Raw genomic sequence first — 21,070 nt, 5'->3', positions numbered from 1 at the left:
TCTTCCTCATTTTTCTTGTATTTATTTATAGCAGTCATGATAACTCGTTTGCCTTTGAAGTCCTTATTTTGAGAGTCCTTAGTGGTAAAGGTAAAACAAATGTACAGATTTGAAAACAAAGTAGTTATCGAGCAAGCTATCTAACAGTTAAAATCACAGGATTTTCTTGGTATATAACTTCTCTACATGTTAAAGGCTTATAAAAGAAGTATATGAAAAAGTTTAGTGTTACCATGTTATAACAAAGTTTTACATCTGTAGTTTGTTTGCACATGTTTTTCCTTTTTTAATATCAAGGTTTGTTCTGGTCTTTGATACACGTGTGGACAGCAGTGCAGACTTGAAAAATCTATTACATGTGTGGACTTTTGAAAGCAAATACCACAATGCAGCCATCTTTAATGATGCCTTTTACTGTTAAGACCTAGTGCTTAAGGCAGTCTCTGTCCTTTATTTATGGTAACTACATTTGGAAATTACACTTTTAAACCTTTCTATTTTCATGTGAACGTTTGTAGAAGTAGTTGTACTCAGTTGACTTGTACGCTGTACAGATGAAAAATTGAAAAAAAGGTGATTATGTCGGCACTGATTCAAAACTGAGTCAGCAGAATTGTCTCCTTAACTTCTACAAGCTATGGATCAGGCTGGTAGGCAGTTCTGTCATGTTTTTTCTCCATCTCACCCTTCCACCAGTCTTTATTTTGGTTACATTGTTTTTTTCTGAAGCATGAAAGCAGAAACAATTCTCATGTTTTCAGACAGGCAATAAAAAGCAATTGGCTCTACCACTTCTTAAATTTGAATACTATGCAAGTTTTGACATTTTAAATACGCCTACATTTTCACACTTATGGCATGAATTGTTTTATTCCCAAATTGTTTTTTTTTTAGTTTTATTCCCAAAATCTTTTTTGTTGTTGTTGATTTTAACAATGCGAAAATAGGCTAGAAATATAATAAATGTATTCAGGCCCAGTGCTAGCAGAGGGGTTCAAGGGGTTCAAGCAAACTTGGTTCAAGGATTGGAGAGCCATGTTGATATGGCATGTGGTGAGGACTGCTCTTGACATAAGAACAGATCCAGATCAAAGATGTCCTGTGCAGAACTAGGATTGGGACCATGTTGATTGAGGCATTCGTTCTTAAACTGAAGAGAACATGAGGAAAGGAAGAAAAAAAGAGTTCACAGAATCCCCTAATGTCAGGGATTGGAAGGGACCTCAAAAGCTCATCCAGTGCAATCCCCCCACCGGAGCAGGAACACCCAGATGAGGTTACACAGGAAGGTGTCCAGGCGGGTTTGAATGTCTCCAGAGTAGGAGACTCCACAACCTCCCTGGGCAGCCTGGTCCAGTGTTCTGTTACCCTCACCGGGAACAAGTTTCTTCTCAAATTTAAGAACCTCTTGAGTTCCAGTTTGAACGCATTACCCCTTGTCCTACCCTTGGTTGTCACCGAGAAGAGCCTGGCTCCATCCTCCTGACACTCACTCTTTGTATATTTGTAAACATTAACGAGGTCACTCCTCAGTCTCCTCTTTTCCAAGTTCCAGAGCCCCAGCTCCCTCAGCCTTTCCTCACACGGGAGATGCTCCACTCCCTTCAGCATCTTTGTTGCCCTGTGCTGGACTCTCTCCAGCAGTTCCCTGTCCTGCTGGAACTGAGGGGCCAGAACTGGACACAATATTCCACGTGCGGTCTCACCAGGGCAGAGTAGAGAGAGGGGCAGGAGAACCTCTCTGACCTACTGACCACCCCCCTTCTAACCCACCCCAGGTACCATTGGCCTTCCTGGCCACAAGGGCCCAGTGCTGGCTCATGGTCATCCTGCTGTCCCCAGGACCCCCAGGTCCCTTTCCCCTACGCTGCTCTCTAATAGGTCATTCCCCACCTTATACTGGAACCTGGAGTTGTTCCTACCCAGATGCAAGACTCTGCACTTGCCTTTGTTATATTTCATTAAATTTTTTCCCGCCCAGCTCTCCAGCCTGTCCAGGTCTCTGGATGGCAGCACAGCTTCCAGTGTCAGCCACTCCTCCCAGCTTGGTGCCACCAGCAAACTTGCTGATAGTCACTCTGTTCCCTCATCCAAATTGTTGATGAATATATTGAGTAATTGTCCAGAGGACATCCAGTTCAGATAGTAACATTCAGAAATTTCATGGAAGTTCTAGTATGACTATCTCAGTTCCTAGACTGTGTCCAAACTAGAAGGGATTCAGATCAGTTGAATGCTATGAATATGCAGTTTCTTGAACACACTTTGCAAAGACTATTATTAAAAATCTAGTAACCTATATTCAGAACTTGGGCACAGTAGTGTTGTCTTCCAGATGGTCAGGTAATGTTTTCTATAGTATTCATTAGCACAGGATGATTCATGTTTTTCTCATGTGTGCTTTCTCATCCTGTCCTTTTGATTAGTGATAATAAACCTTGCAATCTGGTGTCGGGTATGTGCCTCCTGTCTTTAAAGGCTGCTGGATTCTCAGATTGCTCTGTGAAACCATGAGGCTGAATCTCAAAACATTTTTGGTGCAGATCAGAAAATATTCAGAGAAATTCTCCAAAAATAAAGTGAGTGCCTGGAAAAATTCAGGAGAGCTTACCTGTCTCCAGGGCATGAAGAGGCAAGAAGAAACCACAAATAATAAATACACCTTTCTGTATCTGCTTTGTGTTTGGCTCGTTTACAAATACCGTAGCAAGGAGATCCGAAAGATGTGGTCAAGTATGTATGTGCACTAAATATTCACTGGTTTCTACTTTCTTTATTGAGTACAACCCCCTAAGATACATCATGATTCAAACATAAAATATATATACACTCTAGGCATATATATATATATATGTGCGCAAATGTATATATCATAGTTACCAATACTTTTAAGTAATACTTAAAGATGAAAATATTGAAATCAAATTAACTCAGCACAAGTGCAAAGCAGGTAAATTTTTTTGCAGTCATTTTGTGAACCTTCTGGTATTGTTGTACCTTGAACCCAAGTGACTCATTTTGGGGGACTGAGGGATGGCAGCCTTAATGCTGTATTTGAAATTTAATGCATAGTTTGGTCCCTCTTCAAAACTGCATCAGTTTCTTCTTGCTGAAGAAAGATAAATATTTGGAAAACTATTACTTTTGCTCCTAAACTAACAATTGTTCCTGAAGTGATTTCTCACTTTTCTTCTTCTCCAAGGACTTAGTGTGCTTCTAAAGAATGTAAGGAAATTATTTGTGCTGCTGCTAAAATGGTCCTGTAGTTGCTTGTCTAGGTAAATGACACTTGTGACTTTGTGCTATCAGAGAAAAAGTGATTACAAGTTTGTGTTTAGTAATATTGATACTGTTCTTTGAAGATACCATCTCTGTTCTCTGTCTTTAAAAGTAAAATCTTCTAAGAAAAACATTTCAAGACACGTTTTTAACACTTCTGTTGAACAGTACATGCTGTATTGCCCATAGCTCAAATTTTACAGCAATGTTGCAGATACTCTGATTGTCTCTTTCCATGCAAATTTGATATAAAAGTACTTTTTATGTCATCTATATGTGAGTTGCAAGTGTTTGTACTGGATAGAGTTTGTTTTGCTTTTTCATTCAGCATGGCAAAAATTTATCTTTTCTTTGTTTTCAGGGATGAAATTTCCAGATTTAGAAGTGAGATCACCTAGTCTTATACTCCCCAGAGATGGACAGGGTCTGCTGGAGGATTCAAGGGCTGAAATAAGAAATTTGTATGATTCTCATGTTTCTTAATTTTTGTCATTGTAACTGTTAAAACTTGTGGTTTTCTTGAAGAAAAAAAAAAAAGACGCTTTTCAGAAGTTTTTACTTCAGAAAATGAAGTTTTTGGATATGACAGCAGTAACACTGCTAACAATGCAGAAGTGGTTCATGATAAGGAAGACATAGAATCAGGAATTTAGGCTGCAAAATGTAGGTACATAAGAATTTGGCTGGAAGTTAAAATGGATATTCAGTGGTGAGCCTCTGTTTTTGCCTGGATGCAATGCTGCCTGGCTTAGTGCTGGACAAAACTGACAAAAGCAGAAGGAATCTTAGCTGCCCAATTACCACCAGCATAACTTGTCAAGAAAATCAAAGTTGTGGCCCACTGAAAGATATTCAGACTCTGATCCCTATAGCTTTCTACCTTTTTTAATTGCATTTAGCGGATAAATTCCACTGTTACAGACACATCGTCTGATTTTATTGTGTAAAGTTACCTAATTCAGCATAAAATCTTCAAGATTTCTCTCATTTCTCCATACATTGAAGATCTCCTATTGTTTTGATAGCTCGTAATGGTGTCTTCCTTTTCAGAAAACACTTGGTACTAATGGATTAGGGGGAGGGTATGTTTAATATAAGAGTATAAGAAACCATAAATGATATTTTCAGCTAGGTTCTGCTAAACGTTGTTTAGTCCACATAAATGTTTATTTTAAGAGTATTATGTTGCTTGTGATGTGTTGGATAATGTGGTTGCATTAGTTACCTATGGTACTATTCACAGCTTTTCCTGTGGTGACCTCTATTTTAATAGTAAGTTGCACGGTCTCATTAGAAATACAAATTTTGCTGAACACTTTTAATTTTGTTTTCTTTCCTGAGTATTCATTTAATTGTTTTCTTTTATTAAATACTTACCTGGTTTTGAAACAGAAAATGTTTGTACTTGCAGGGAGACAGTTATTGAATCACAAAAGGAGCACATTGAGAAACTGGAACATTCCAGAGAGATACTTGTGAGTCAGCTGAGAAGGACAGAAAAGGAGATTGAAGAATCCGTCCTACGGCTCAAAGAGCAAGAAACCACAAGCCAAAGGTATTGTGAAACATAGAAATCTCCATGGTGGAAGCATTAGCAGAGCTATGTCATAATGTTTATATATAACTGTGAAAATTACTTGTTCTGTTAAGAAATATGTGCTTTATTAATGTTTTTCCTTTGGTGAAACTAAGTCATAAAATGTTTTACCAAATAGGATAATTCTAAGCAAGGAGATTGTTATGATAATAGGTTATTATGGTTTTTCACAAATAAACAAAGAGGTTCATAATTACCATTTTAGATAATTCATTTCCAGCTGGTTCAGATTCAATTGAAGTTCAACTTATTAAATTTTAATCATTTCTTGTTTCCTCAACATAGTTCTTAGCAAATTCTAGATATAGGTTCATAGTGGATAATTTAATGTTCATTAATACTCACTGATAATTTGGAGTCTACAAATAGTAGAAAAATAATGGCCCTGCAAGGGTAGATTAGCAGATTTTTGAAGGAATATGGTATAGCTGTGCTGTGAAATAAAGCTGGGCAAACATGCCTGCAGAATGTGTTTCACAGTAAAGCCTCTTAGTTTTAATCTTTTTTCTTTCACTGATATAACTTTGCATACATTTTCCCTCTTTTGACTTTTTCAATTGCAGTATGTTACTCTTAATTGTATTGAGAATCTAATACGGCGTGATCACGTGTTCCTTGCTCATTTGATTTCAATGGACGTTCTGCTTGGATGAGAAATATGTGGTCAGTTCTTTGACTGCCTTTCAAGAGAGGGACCTCGTTATTATGGGACCATTCTTTTGTGCATCAGTGGTGCTACATAAATAATACATCATAATGTTTGCTATTAAATAATTCACAAAGTCTTAAGTCTCCCCTATTCAGAATTTCCTTTATATAGTTTAAATATGTTAAAGAAGTTGCTATCATAAATAATTACTTAGTCTGTGCCTACAATGAATTCAGAAAGTATTTAGATGATTTTTTTCATTATTTGAAAATAATCCAATACAAATCTCAAAGAACAACTGTGCTTAATTTTTCCATAGATAAACACCGTTCTTTAAGAACAGCAGTCAGAAACTGAACATAACTTCTGAATTTGATGTCAGCTACCATGTTTCTGTGAAATTTTTTAGGAGTTTTCAAGTAAAGATCCACTTCAAATTCGGCTAAAAATCCTTCAATAAAGTCAGGCTATAAAGATAGTGCAGATCCTTATTTATGTATGTTTATCAAATTACTTGTATACAGTCCATAATACTGGACCTCAGCTGCAATCTGTGAATTCATGTTTGAAGTTCTGGAATTATTTCCATTTCTTTCTTGTTCGAAACCAGGTAAAATATACATTACGTATGTAAGAATTAGTGGTTTTGGCTGAAGACAATAGGGAAGAAATGTCCACTGGTGCATATCTCGAATAGTGCAAGTTCTGTAATTTTGCCACTAGAACACTTTATGGAAGGCTTTTAATCCCCACGTTTTTCAAGCTATATTTTTTTGTATGCTGAATGAAACAGAACCAGAACTTGGAGAGATACTGTTCTCTCCAGGTTTAACTGTGACCATAGGTACCTATACATATTATCTTTAGGAGATTTTAATTAGCTTGCTTTCTTGAAGCCTCATAGCTGCTATCTAGAACAGTCTATATTAGTTGTTTGCTGACACAAATAGATTTATAGGTTCTATGTAATTCTTATTTTTAATCTTCAGAGAAGAAACTGTCAATACTGCAATATTAAAGGAAATATTGGAAATCTGGGTGACTGATGTAATCTTATTTCATCTTTGCAACTCATGTCTTTGAATTCTGGTAAAATCAACAGCATTTTCTTATGTTTTGTAAGGGTACACTTGGCTGCCGTCTAATTACAGTACTACCCAAAGACAGTTAATCTGTTGAAATTCTTTAGGAAGTATATGGTACCAAAAGGATATAATAAATGTGCTTCTACCAGTCTTCATACTAGGTTACCGTTTGACCTCAGCCTGGTGTTAACAAAATTTAGGTTACTTTCAAACTTGAGGAAAACATCCTTTATTCTGCTACATGATTAAGAAATTCTTATGATTGAAATAACTGTAGATGCCAGGTAGTGAAGCAGCCATGCTTGTTAATCATTGATCCCTCAGTGTTAACGGAAATAGTAATTATCCTGAGTCCTATACCCACAAGAAATCCAGTAATATTTTTAAATCTGCCTTTGCAGCTTCACTACAGTTTCTATCTAACAACACAAGAGCTATGTAACAGAGCTGAGTTCATATGCAGTGTAGTCCTTGAGATGATTGTTGTAACATGGCTGAAATATTTTCAATATTTCATTAGAGATTGTTTCAGGAGTATATAATTCTGACTTAAGGGAAAAGCTTGGCGTGTGGGTTGTTAGACTAAACAGATTTTCTTATGTACAAAATTTAACTGCAGTTAGCGTGGCTGTTTTTAATTTAAATATGGCCAAAACCATAATAACCTCATGGTTTGATGTCTATGATACGCAGTGCGCAAGTTAAAATATTACATCTAAACAATTACATTTTGCAAGCAGCTAGCTTGAAATAATGTAATTGCTCATTTTTAAAGCCACCCCAAAATGCATTTTTGAAACAGGTACTTGGTATTTGCATGTTTGGGGGGACAGAGGGGAGCTCGTTTGATTGATTTTAATTAAAAAACTTATTTTCCAGTCAGTTTTGAATTCCTTTCGCATTTTATGCTGCAACGTGACTTTGGAGACAGACCATTAAATGTGTGGGTTTTTGGACAAAAGTATCATATTTGATGCACTCTGTGTTGTAGACCTGGATTAAAACGTAAAACATGTTAGTCACAATGCATTATGTAAAGGGTTTGGAGAGACTAAACAAATTTGCTAAATCATCATTAATTTTAAACAGACCTTTGTATTTGCATTTCCATATCTGATTTTACATATTTAACCAGTTTGCATAAAGATCATGACTTTCATTTGTAGAAAGTTCTTTAGCCAGGCAAACAAACTTAGAATTTCATATTGGTATTTAAATAATCTTAATAACTTAGATGTTAAAGCTATTGATACAACCTGAATGCTTTGCTTATTGCAAATATAGTATCAATTGCAACATAAAGGTATTACTAGAAGGTAAATATTGTTTTCTTTCTCTTTTCCCCTTTATATTTGACTTCCTGTAAGGAATAAGAGGTAAGGGAAACAACATAATGTATATAAATGTATAATCCTGTTAGTTTCTAAGCATTGTGAAATTAAGCATAGTACTGCACACTGATGTTCTGTTCTTCTCTGCTTGGGAGTCTATGTGTCTATCTTGGCCACTTGTGCTTGAGAACTATTAGCCTAGAAACCTTTTGCTTGTTTTACCAGCCAGAGGGTAAGTGATCCTGAGCCGTACAGTGGTGATATTTCTATACTTGCTTGTTTTTCATGTTCTGAATGTGAATGGGGAAAGTTTGTGAGCTACTGGTCCAGTTGATACAATAGTCAGGCCTCTCTAAGACTGAGCTCAGTTTTGTATCCATGTCCTGCTCATATGGAAGTAAAGACAAGATGCAAGGGATGTGGTTTAATTAGACCTCAACTTTATTAGCTTAGCCATCTGGGATTTACTGGCATAAATTTGTACAGTGCAGGTCAAGATCCTTTTTTTAATCATTTCCTTCTGGTGTAGGTTGCTATCAGTCCCCATTCCCACACAGCTGGTCCCCAGCCTGTTATGGGGACCCTACTCTAAACACTTTTAATCCAAATGATAAGAGGTCTGAGAAAGAGACTCTCTGTGGTGTATTCAGGCATTAACCCCAAACACAATGCTTAGCTTTTTAAAGAGTTACTTTCTCCTAACTTTATTTCCAATTTCAGACATTTTAATCTAGCTTTAAGATGGGGTTTAGAGTGGCAGGATAGTTTTCATGTTCCTGATTTCTGTGCTTGTGGCAGAAGGTGTGTGAGAGCTAAATCAGTCTGCCTGTTAATTCAGGTTACTGCCTCAAAAGGATATGGGCTTCTTTTCTGTTTCTAATTTCTGCTCCTGGTCTACCTTCAGGTTCTGTGGCAGAATTTTTAGCTTTTTTGGCAATAAGAGAAAATATTGAATGAGCTATCTTAGTACATCTTTATTCTTATATGTGATTTTGTTATTATTTGAACAAAGTATTATAAGTGGAAGGTAGCACTGACTTTGATATCGAATCTGTACATAACCCCTTTTTTAAGTTCTATCAGAATACCTGGATGGGTATTCTGGGAGCAGAATACATCAACTATGTGGGAGGAAGAAAGCTGTGTAGATAATCAATTTCTGTTCTATTCTACTGTTTTGTGACCATTTATAGGAAAAATAATCCTCCCAGCAGAATCTTCCTCAATTAAGTTTGCCTTGCCCATGAAATCTGAAGTGATTTTGTTCTTCAACAGCAAACTCCTTGTCATATACCTAGATGCTGGACATTTATTGAAATAAAAATGTCTAAGAAATATTGTAGAAGTGCTGTAGATAACTAATTTTGTTGCTATAGCCTATAAGGAGAGCTGAGATTGTGATCAATGTAATGCACTAATAAGAAATTAGTGGCACATGCTTTCAGTAGCTAGTAACTTCATGAGAGAAATACTCTTATAAGAATTGAAATGATCCCATAAAAAGTAATTTTTCACCTCCAAATTTGAAGAATTTACTTCGTATCAGTACTCCAAACCTGTTTAAATCAAATGCTGTTTCATTCACTGTTGAAAAAATAGTTAATGTTGATTGTCAGGAGCCATGGGGTTTACATCTGTACATCATAAATTTCACTATCATCTGCTCCTTTTTCTACTTAAAGAGAAAAAAAAAGCTCCCTGCTTAAAAAAAAAAAAAAATTAAAAAGCCCCCTGCTTAAAAAAGGAGGAAAAAAAAAAAAGAACAAGAGCCTTTGAAGGCATCAGAGCCTTTTGTTTGATGTGTGGAACAAGATTAATAAAAACGTGCCACTACATTAGCTTTTAAATAGCTAGCATGAGACAGTGCTGCTGTGTATACTCACCACAACTTTAATTCATGTAGATAACATGTTTTAGACACATGAGAGTTTAAGCGTTGCGTTAGGGCTGTTTCTCGTGGAAGATCTCAGGTTTGTGAGTGTGTTTATCTTCTGTGTAAGGACAATTAACTGGGCAATGCCAAAACACAATAGGCTTTGATACTGTACAGAATAAAAGGAAAGTATTTCACATACTCAGCTGGTTTACAGATGTGTAAGCTTTGTAGTGCATTTTCTTGCTCCATCATGGCATTGTGACAATTCCCCCGATATGTCTAAAATAGATAAATATTGGAAGAGAAATTACCTTTTCAAATGCTAAAGAATTAGTTTGATTTTATTATATTTTATATTAATGCTAATCAGAATTGTTTTCTCTTCCTGTACATGAAGAAGCTGTGAAAATAATGAGGTTTAGTTTCACTCTTTGAAGTAAGGAAGAACATCAGGAATAAATTTTTGTTTTAATTTTGAATTATTTTAAACATCCTTTCTATTAAGCAGTACATTCACAAATTAATCTTCGAACTGTAACAATCTGGAACATCCACATGGATATTAGGTGGTTTTCCTGTAGTTAAGACACACCTGCAGCTTGTTTGAATGCCAGCCTTAAGGTGTTATAGTCTAAATTACTAAGTCACTTTTTCTTAGCAGTTCAAACTCTAAGAGGAAACTCCATAAAATGGTAATCTACTGGCACCAAATACTTTGGGGGGTGGAAAAGAAGTGAATGGAAAACAAATAATCCCTTTATGTATAAGGATGGTTTTCTTTTCCTGTAATATGTAGTTTGATATAATAAGCAGAAGTATGTATGTATTGATTGAAGCTGCTCTGTCTTCATGCGGTATTACTTTACTTACTTAAATTGTGTAATATGGATCATAGAAGAAGAAAATAATTTGCATATTACATGCTAAATCTTCTCCCAGATGTGTTGTAGAAAGCTGAGTTGCCAAGGATTTCAACTTTTCAAGACAAAAATAATAAGATAATTCATTTTGTATCTTTAAGCTCATCATGCATTTGTTTTTAATACTATTTTGAAGGCTAAACATTCGGGACAATGTGGAAATGATCAAGGTCCGTAAGCAGCTGGTTGAGAAAAGCAGTGCTCTTTCAGCAATGGAAGGAAAACTTCTCCAGCTTCAAGAGGTAATTGCAATTTGGTCAGTAACATTCCTTTACTCTTGTCACATAAGCATGCGTAAATGGAAAATAAATATACACGGTTCTTGATTCTGAGTCAACGCTGGGTACATGAAAATGAACCACATAATACATTGCACCCAAACTACTCCAAATGTGCAGGGTTTTTTCGGAGGAGTCTAGTAGGTCTTGAAGATTATATTTGCAAAGCCATCCGGAGCAGATTGTGGAGAATGAGCCTAGTTGTCTGGCTATCTAAAACAGATTCCTTATTATTTAAAAAGAGAGCTTTGACATAAATGTCCTGATTTATTAAAGAAGGGGTACCAGAGCCCCTCACCTTATTGGTCTTTGATCAAGTTGGGGAGGTTTGGCTGTTTAGAGTTCTGACGTTGGGACTTAACTCGTGTTCATAAGTTCATGGAAATTCTTTTAGAGGGCTACTGTAAATGATAGATTTTCTTTCTAAAAAGACCAGCTTTATGAAAATATAACCACAATATGCATCTGCATGGTAGATTCCAAATAGATTTTAGTTATACAGCATTTTTCTGCTGCTTCCCATATGTATTTGGAGAACCACATGTGTATACAGACAGTGGTAGTGTGATAATAGCACAGAAACAAGAGAGTTCCTGTGAGTAGGAATCCTACATGCAATAGAACTTTATAAAATATCCTTATGAGGTGGAAGCACTAGATATCATTGTCAACTCTTCCTGCTGCCTGCTTCTTGTTATTTTAGCATGCTAAATAGCACTTGTGCATTAGATTTTTGTTCCATTCCTTTTTTCCTGTATTTTTCTGTTTCTATTTCTGCTTTGCTTCCCTCCCCCACCTCAGTGTAATACCTATATCTTCTCTGCCAAAGCAGCTCTTCTGTTAGTAGCTCAAATCTAATTTTTCACGGAGTGAACTATGTAGATTGTAAATTCCAGGGGAGACAGGTTTCACATGGCTTTTTGTGTTCTTAAATAGAAAGCGATAAGTAAACTGTTCTATTTTAAATCATATGTGACTTTTTGGTAATTTACAGCAAACGTCAAGTACTTATGCCTCTTCCTTGGCAGCAGCTGAATAGAAACACATGCCTGGGATTCAAACTGGTATTTGAAGACATTGTTTCTAATATTCACAGTGAAAGCTGCATTTTTTAAAAGGTTGAGCGTGTTTTGTCTTTTTTTCTTTTTCCCAAGATAATGGATATAATTTTTTTTCCCATTTCCGTTTGAATGTTTAAAACATGTCTAATAAATGTGAATAACTGTAAACTCCAAAATTTCTTATTTAGAAAGCATGTACTTATCAACAGAACAGTTTTTAGTACTTTTTATGTTTATCTTGATAATTTTTATGACTATTGAGTTCATTACAATTTACTTTTAACTTCTACCAGTTAAAAGTCATATCATTGCTCCATGTTCATCTTTGAACTTGAGTCAGGCCAAAATGTGAAACCATGGAATTGTAAGAGCCTATAGTCCTGCTCCATCTGATGATATTGAACTTGAGCTTGCTACCAAACGATCTATGAAAGGCAGCTTTGCCAAGGTGTGGGGCTGGTTTTGGTCCCATCTCGTGGGTTAGAGTGACACAAGTTATTGAAATGGAAAAGAACTTCAGGATAAAAAAATGGAACTGAGAGATGGGGGAAGAAAAGATGAGCTCACATGGACAGTTTGAAGGGTTAGAAACAGTAAGGATTCTGATTTTGAGGAGAAGGGAAGAATTTGTAGAGAAATTCAAAGAGTACAAAGGAATTATTTTTAAGCTGTAATTTTGAAGTTATTGAAATACAGTTCACACATATAGAGCACTCAAAGACTCTGAAAAAATGATTAGTAATATACTTCATTGTCTCTCTGAAATAAGACTGATTGCTAATATTTTTCTTATGGAGAAATGAGATATGAGAGGCTGAGGATCAGGTGATCAGGTTTGGGATTGTTTTTTCTGTGGGATTTTTCTTTGTTTCTAGGATATTCAGGCCGCATGTGAACCTAAACAATTTGTACAGGATTCACGTTCAGCTTCTCGTTTAACTGCTTTTTGTGTGGGAAAAAAAATGAAGCTAAGTTTTTTCTGTCTACAATCATTAAACATTATCTCTACTCACACATATATTTGACATAAATTTTCATACAATCATTTTATTAAACAGGAGATTGGTTTGGGAGCTGTTTTGTTTCAAGTCATACTTGGAATGTAATTTACATTAAAGTTCTTAACGAATGAGGCTTTATTAAAGGATTGTGGAATGTAGGTGGTATAATATTAACTAATATTCTGGAAATAGACATTCTATCAGCATTCTCCATTTAATATTAAAATTGGTTAAATGTTCCTTGATGTAATCCATTGAAATAAATTAAATCGTAAAAGAAATCGTAAGTCCCTGGTTAAATTACTGCTAGCACAGAAATAGAACTGAGTGCATTAAGACTATTGAAACAATTACATATCTACAATTAAGGGTTAACAGAGCTGCGGCAAGTTTTGTGATTAGCATAACTGTGGTCAACATTCATTTTTGCTTGCTACTGCAGTGTTTCTGGTCAGCATGTCTAACCGCTGGAACCACAGCAAAATCTTTTAATTGCTTAACAGATGTATTTCTTGGTCATTTCCATCATGACTGAACTGAGGGTTTAATGTTCATGAGAGCTACAAGAATGCCACCTTCTCCTGGCCACGTGGAAGGAAAGTTGCTTTCAGTTACATAGTTCAAGAGTGTCTCCTGTTGACCACATTGAGAATATATATTAAATACTGCCAGGAGAGACCACTGGTTGCATATCTGGAGTGTTGTAACATTTTACCAAGTGTGATTTATTTTATATTTATCTGGATTTTCCTTCCTTTTCATAGAACCAGAGGAACCAGAAGGTGAACCATGATGCTTTAATAGCAAAAAGTGATGAACTGAATCTGCAGCTTAAAGAGGAACGGTTAAAGTGCCTCCGTCTGGAAAAAGAATTGCAGTCAGTGACTATTTCAAACCAAAGGACAGATGAGGTGAGATGTTGTTCACAAGACCTAGAATCTGCTTTGGGTTGTACACGTAGATGAGGGAAAAGTTAATGATGGGATATCTTTTAATTCCAGAGATATGCGTAGACCTTTCAAACATCACACTGCCCTGGTAATATGTATATATACTTTTCTCCTATTGAAAAGAAGGTCCTGTGGCTGCTGCTTGCATTTCAGAGAATCACAAACCATGCCTGGTCCCCACACCACGTAATCACTGCACCAGTGTTTGGACAATATTTGAGGGACAGGATTTCATGTCAGTTCTGATACTAAACAAGTGGTTTGTTAACCAGAAAAAAAAAAAGAAAAATCATAATACTTGATTTCTTGATCACATATCACTAGATTTTTAGTATGAATTCAACCTGATTTAATGACAGTGCAGTGCAGTATTACGTCTCACACAGCAGTTGAAAGCAGCCACTTCTATTTCTTTGTCTAGCAGCTCTCAGAGACAAGAATCATCACTAACACTCACCCAGATATAGAGCTAAAAGTCTAGTGGTTTACTCCTCATTCTTTTTAACATATGAGGAGTAGGAATCTACAAACTTATTTGTTCTTTTTCTTACATTTTGTAACACTTTAGTTTTACCACCTGGTTTACCTGTTTTGAATGTGTTTTACATGAACCAAGTTCACTAGAGTTACCTGATAGATACTTTAAACTACTGTAATGCATGTAGGGTCTGTCTTCTGGGTTAAAACATCATCATATCTTAAAAACCACATCCTGCTTCCATGAGTGTTTTGAAAGCAAGGACTTATTGTTTCTATAAGGTCAATTAAAAATATTTACTGAATAGGAGCCAGTAAGTAACTAATACTCACCAAAACGGGAATACAAATTTGTAATACTATAGTTTGGTGTGAGGTGTTTTTTTTTTTTTTTGCATAAGGCAAAATGTGATTAGATAGTGTTGTTTGACTGTGACATGTTAGTCTCAGCTTCATATAAACAACATGAAAACAGCTAGAAATCCATGTGGTGAAAAAAAGTTTTATTTTGAAGCTTCTAAGACACTGTTGTAAAATAAGAACAAATAAAAGCCTGACAATGGCTACAGATTGTTAACTAATTGACTTTACACACTCATTGTCATTTCCTTTTGTGCTGTGCCTTGCTTGAAACTTCCTTCTTCATTTTAGTTACAGGAAAGAATAAATGATCTAGAAAAGGAGAAGGAGCTCCTGAAGGAAGACTATGATAAGCTGTATAACAGGTAAGTTATAGTTTCTCTATATAGAAAACTTGATTCCTGTCCTGTTCAATAGGTCTTCATATACTGTGTGCTTGCATGTGCATATGTGTACTATGTGTTTGTGCCCATGTGTAAATATATTCATGCTATAATTCATCATATGAGTAAGTATATCTGGGAACTTTGATGGTGTTCTGTCTGTATTTCATCTATTCTGCTGAAACAGAGCAGCTTCCATACTTGTTTGAATACTCTAATAGTAGATTACTTCTTTTAAAAAAATCTAATTAAAAAAAAAACAAACCCTCACTTTATTTTGAACATCAACACAAAACGTTCTCATTTGAATTTCTAATATTTTTTTTAGGTTTATTGGTGAAAGAATAATACATCTAGGTAGACATATATTCTTTGGGTTTTTTTTTTTTTGGTTGGTTTTTGTTTTGTTTCTTAATATATTTTCTTTGGGGGAAAAGGATGTTGTCAGTTTTTCCAGCACTTCAGAGTGGACCTATAGAAAGTCTAATCCTGGACAGCTTCTCCAATGTTGATTTTTGAGGGGTGGATTGTTTGTTTTGGTAACAGCTGCCATTTCACTCCTACTAGTTTGGCCTGAAGTTTTTGTATAGGCTTATGTAAGTTTTTACAAAGGTTTCCATACCTCATAAGTTGTATAAATTGTATCAGCAGTGCTTACAATGCAAATGAAAATCCATTTCCAGATATGATTCAGAATTTCTCTGGTAGAGAAAAGAACTGATTATAGTCAATTGCCACAAGCAATTACCTCCAAATGAACTTTTCCTTTATTGTGAAGCCATGTGTAGCCAAAGAAATGGATTGTTTCATTAAAACTACTGTTTAATGGCCATCTTCTTCTGTTGCCTATTTGAAAAATGCAACTTTACTACAGTTTACCTGTTGCTAGCAGTGGATAGGCCACTGTCCACAGGGGCCAGGTAATTAGTAAATACTACTTTCTTTTTTAAATGGAGGAAAAGAGATGTAAACCCATTCTTTGGTAATGTTATATTTTCGGAAATTTATTTGATGTTGACGGCAATTTGCCGAAGCCAAGAGTGCAGGACTGCATCTGAAAAGTTTACAAAGAACAAGTATGAATTTGTCAGTTGATTCTTATTATTTAGTCAGTATCCAAGAAAACAATTCGTTTGGATAAAAGGTTTGGAGGAATTGTTTTCATATGACCTTGTAATGCAAATCTAGCAATGCTTAAACTCCCCCCAAAGGAAACGATGCCAGATGTGGTTGACCATTTATAGTTACCCAGATGGCTCCAACTCCAGTGAAATACAGTAAATGTGAAAGAAATTCCACATGAATTCAAGTAAAAGTAATCTGAAAATTCAAAGGAAGAAAGCAACAGAAGGGGAATCAATTCAGACTGACATAAACATTAGCATTATATAGGTTTGGATAAAACCTGTCTTCCATAATGCCCTTCATTTAAACATCTGAATTACTGTCGTAATAACTGTTAATGATTTTTCTGCCAGCATAGTCTTTTGAAAAACTGAAATAATGTTTATCTACATCTTTGTATGTGGCAATTGTGCCTAAGTATAAAGAATGCACATATAACCAGATAATCATGGTCATTAAAAGTTGAAAACATGTTTATAAGTGTGAAAACTAAGGGTATTTGATATCTTTTCTTGCAAAGACTTATTCTTTCTTTATGGGAGCTAATCAAACTTTGAAGTGTGTTAAGTCTAAGCAATTACAGAACACACTGTCTCTTCTGTACCTGTGCTGTGTTATGGAAATATTGTGAGCTCAGTGCATTATTTTCACTGCATATTATCTCAAAATTATAGCAAAGTGAAGTATATATTACTGTAGGACTTAGAAACATTGCTTAAGTTCTTTCTACTCCTCTGTGGTTTTATGTCTGAGGCTGTTGTTACGTGTATCTTTGGGAAAGACAGATAAATAGATAACAGATTATTTTTTGATACATTTATATATGTAAAAAATAACATTTTTAACTGGTGAGCTTCACAAAAGTGAAGAGTTGAGGAACTGACTCTTGTTTAAAAAAATCCCACACAATACCAAAGTGGATAAACTGGTTTACGATTGGTTAAGATAAAGTCATTTTTCTAGTCAATAAGAATGCAGGTATTGATTAAAAATAATATGAAGGCCATAGTACTCACTGCCTATCTGTATGAAAGCTCATTGCATTACCTTGTCTTTTTACCTACTGGGAATTATACTGTAAATTATACAATGTACTTAATTTGGTTTCAATCTGAGTTGCATATTCTGTTGTGGTTTCAGCAGTTGTGATTCTGTGTCCATGCAATCCTTACTGCACAGAGAGTGGTAGTTTGCAAGTAAATGGTGTGTTACAGGCAAAACAGTTATTCTAATTCCTTTGTCCACCTCTGGTTTTTATTTCTTAAAGTGGAAGAAAGATTACTTTATATGTGCTTCTTAATCAGTATCAGAATTGTTGTTTTACAGTATGAGAAAACTGTTGTCACTTTGTGGTCAACATTTCTTTGAACGGGCAACTGACTTTAGGCTCTGCGTGTTTCACAGATTTAAAAGAAATCAGGTGGGTGATCCCAGTTCTCTCCATTAAGAGGTTTTGTATGCGGAAAGAATGGTTTTGTCAGTTGTCAGTTGCTGAGGTTTGGAGTTGTGGATTACTCTGGATATGCATCTGAATTCCTTTTCTAGGCCCACAAGTGTTGCAAGCTGCCAACTTCTCTGACTTTGGAGCTCTAAATTAAGGCCAGTTCCTGCGCTCATCCCACAACTCTTTCATGTTCTTTAACCGCAGCCTGAGAAAGGCGCCTTGGTTTCAACAGCAGCAGACCAGCATATGTTTACTTAATTCCTAAGACATGATGACAGTGGTCTCTGTGCCACTAAAGGCTTTTTGCTTTATTATTTTCTGTTGAAGCTGATTTTTTTCACATGCCACATGTTTTATTGCAGTGTCTTCAGTATGACCCATGAACAGCAATGGAAATTAAAGGAACAGCAACTGAAACTGCAAATTACTGAACTAGAGGCTGCTATCCAATCTGATTTAGCTGACAAAAATGAAATCCTTAACATGATCAAAGTAGAAAGAGGTATATTTCTGAAATAACTATTGTTTTCTCATGATGTGAGACTCTCTTGTGTTGGAGTTTCAGGTGTATTGCCCAGACGAGTGTAGTTCCTGATGTTGGTGATTTCAGAGCTGCCTTTCAAGTGTACATTTCCACAATAGGCTTAAGTTATGACTAGCTATTACGTACAAAAATTGACGCGATGCAGGTTATGCACTGAATGACGATGATATAACTCCAGCTGCATTCATTCTTTATCTGTTGGCTTAATCTTTACTCTTTATTCTGTGTTTCTGCTCTGTACTGAAAATTCTTATGGAAAAGAGGACCATCTGACAGTCCCTCTCAAATTATAAACCACTATTCTAATTTTGTTTACTGTACGAAGTTACATGAAGCCTATATAGGCCCCTGGTTAATTGTCTTTCAACTTTGTGAATTCAAAGTTTTTAAACATTTTCAATATACACTAATTTTCATTTACAGCTACGTTTATTTGCAATAATACAGTTTTCGGATCTACTGAACTGATTGATTCATATGTGGTTTGCCTAAGCTGTAGGACAACTTCTCAGTGAATCTTTAAGACCTTGCAATATGTAATTTTTTTGTCTCAACATTGTGATATACTGTGGCGACACAAAGTTTACAAAGCAAGAGCACAGGCAGGAAGTAAACTAGATATTTTTAGAGTTAATTCTTCAAATGTATATTTTTAAAAGGTGTATTTCTGTGAGTCATTTAATGGAATGAAGTGCACCAACTTGTTGTGAATAATTCTCATGATTACAGCTCGAGTTCAGCATGTGCTTACCATTAACATTCTGAGTAGCTCTACTGACTTCAAATACCGCATTAAATATTTAAGCATTTTATTTGACCACAGCAAGTGCTTGCAAAATTAGCCTTAAGTGATCCTAAAATAAATAACATGCCTTAAGCTACAATGATATGAAGTTATGACAGATTGACAGTTAGAGACAGTTGTTAATGACAGCTCGCTTATGCAATGCAAAATTTAAAGTGATGTTAAGAGCATGAAAATGATACAGACCATACTGTGATTTAGTTGAGTTGCATGTGGAAAATCGGGCAACACCTTCCATCATCTGTCCTTCCTATGGGCATCATGCGGAAGTGGCAACGCTTTACCGCCCCTTCCCCAGCCCAGCACTGAACAGCTTGTTGGGCTCTTCAGCTGGATGGCCAGGTTACTGCACTTGTTGTTTCCATTGAATTGAGCTCCCTGCAGCTTGAGTAGCTGTTGTAGTACCCTTCCAGGTCTGTGTATCTAGGATCTGATTACACCTACTTGTCTTTGACAAAACTGGGACAGTATCAGTTGCTTCAGTTACATACTTCAGAGCGTCTGCCTTTGCTGCATATCCCTCTTTTAAGTTCAGCAGAAGTGAAGTACTGTTTGTCTTACCCTACTTCCTGGAACTAGTGTAGAAGGAGCATCTTGTCTAACTTTTGTAGTTTGGCACATTAATTTTTTTTTCAAAACATCTTTTCCAGGACTAAGACAGATCTTTAAATGAAGTATGGAAAATTTTTAATGCTACAGCAGACTAACATCATCTTGCTTTTTTCAACATCCTCTTCCAGTGTTTCTCTTTAGACTGATGGTGTAATTCGCATCTGGATTTTTTTAGTAGGACTTTTCTGTCTGTAACTTCATAATGTGCTTTGTAATACTTTAAAGAAATACATTTAGAAAACAGAATAACTCATTTCACATTGGGACTGCGTTTGCCCTTTTTTCTTTTTCTGAATATGGTATTTGCAGACACTTTATCACCCTTCTCCTTGCCTTAGTCATTTATTCTTGTGTTTGTTGTCTTTTTGATATCTCCCAGATTCTCAGCCATAAATTGCAGTAACTGTCTGGATCATGTTCAGCTGAGGAGAGTATTGCCCGGTCCCTTAGGTGCCTACGAGACCCCTATTGACACAGAGGGCTCTCTGCACCTCTGCGTTCTGTTTCCATTCTTGGCTCTGTAGCCTTTCACACTAGCTGCTGGGACAGTGTTTGCCAAAGCCTCTGGGACAGTGTTTTTCCCTTTTATTGTCATAACCTTGCTACTGAGAACCCTGATATTGTTGTGATGCTGTGTTCTTGCGGGCCATGGTCACCAATGGTGTGAGAATCACCTGTTCTCTCTCCTCTTCTCCTTGAGTTGCAGCTTTTGGGTTAAATTAGGGCAAGCAAGCTTAAACAGCAGCCAGCATGCAGCACCAGCTCTAATCCAAACAAGCTTGGATCAGTGCTGATAGTATTATAAGTGGAAGCAACCAACAGAGTTTGAGCAGCTCCTGATGAAAAATGGCATCATTTGGCATCATTATATGGGAAAACTAAATGACAGGACCTTCCTGTCACTTTGGTACCCTACAGGCTACTGCAGAAGTGTTCCTTTTCCTCCTGCCTCTTACCCTGCATGCCTTGCATTTTGGTTTAGGCTGGGATCACAAGCGCAGCCTGTAAAGAGTCTTGAGATGCAACACAGACAGTGCTAAGGTAGACTGAGCCCTGCTGTCAACAGATTGGCCCATTTTGGTTCAACAAGCTGTTGAAATTCTTCAATTTGAACAACAGCTAGTTTCCTTTCTACGTGCCATTTAGAGTTTTGAAGTTAACTTTTTAAGCAGCAAGTGTGAATCGATATTAAAAATGTGTGCAAAAGCTTCTCTGAGGCTTCATGTTGAAAAAGAGTGGACTGAGCTTGCTGCTCGTGTCAGAAAATTCATGACAATGAGACAGAAGTACTTG

General features: G+C 36.1%; 1 protein-coding gene across 5 annotated transcripts in view; it reads left to right on the top strand.

The window, feature by feature from the left end:
* The window catches only part of RPGRIP1L (RPGRIP1 like), a 72,541-nt gene that overhangs the window by 8,393 nt on the left and 43,078 nt on the right, over window positions 1-21,070 (top strand). For all 5 annotated transcript variants that reach the window (XM_082062357.1, XM_082062359.1, XM_082062356.1 and 2 more), the window contains exons 5-10: window positions 3,641-3,740; window positions 4,691-4,834; window positions 10,874-10,979; window positions 13,842-13,988; window positions 15,156-15,229; window positions 18,179-18,318. In XM_082062357.1, the coding sequence (XP_081918483.1) occupies window positions 3,641-3,740; window positions 4,691-4,834; window positions 10,874-10,979; window positions 13,842-13,988; window positions 15,156-15,229; window positions 18,179-18,318 (711 nt within the window). The remainder of the gene's footprint in view (window positions 1-3,640; window positions 3,741-4,690; window positions 4,835-10,873; window positions 10,980-13,841; window positions 13,989-15,155; window positions 15,230-18,178; window positions 18,319-21,070) is intronic.

The sequence above is a fragment of the Streptopelia decaocto genome (assembly GCF_964273445.1).
Source record: "Streptopelia decaocto genome assembly, chromosome: 11".
NCBI classification, from domain to species: Eukaryota; Metazoa; Chordata; class Aves; order Columbiformes; family Columbidae; genus Streptopelia; species Streptopelia decaocto.
Note: the sequence above shows the minus strand (reverse complement) of the source record. Positions and strands in the feature narration are given on the sequence as shown.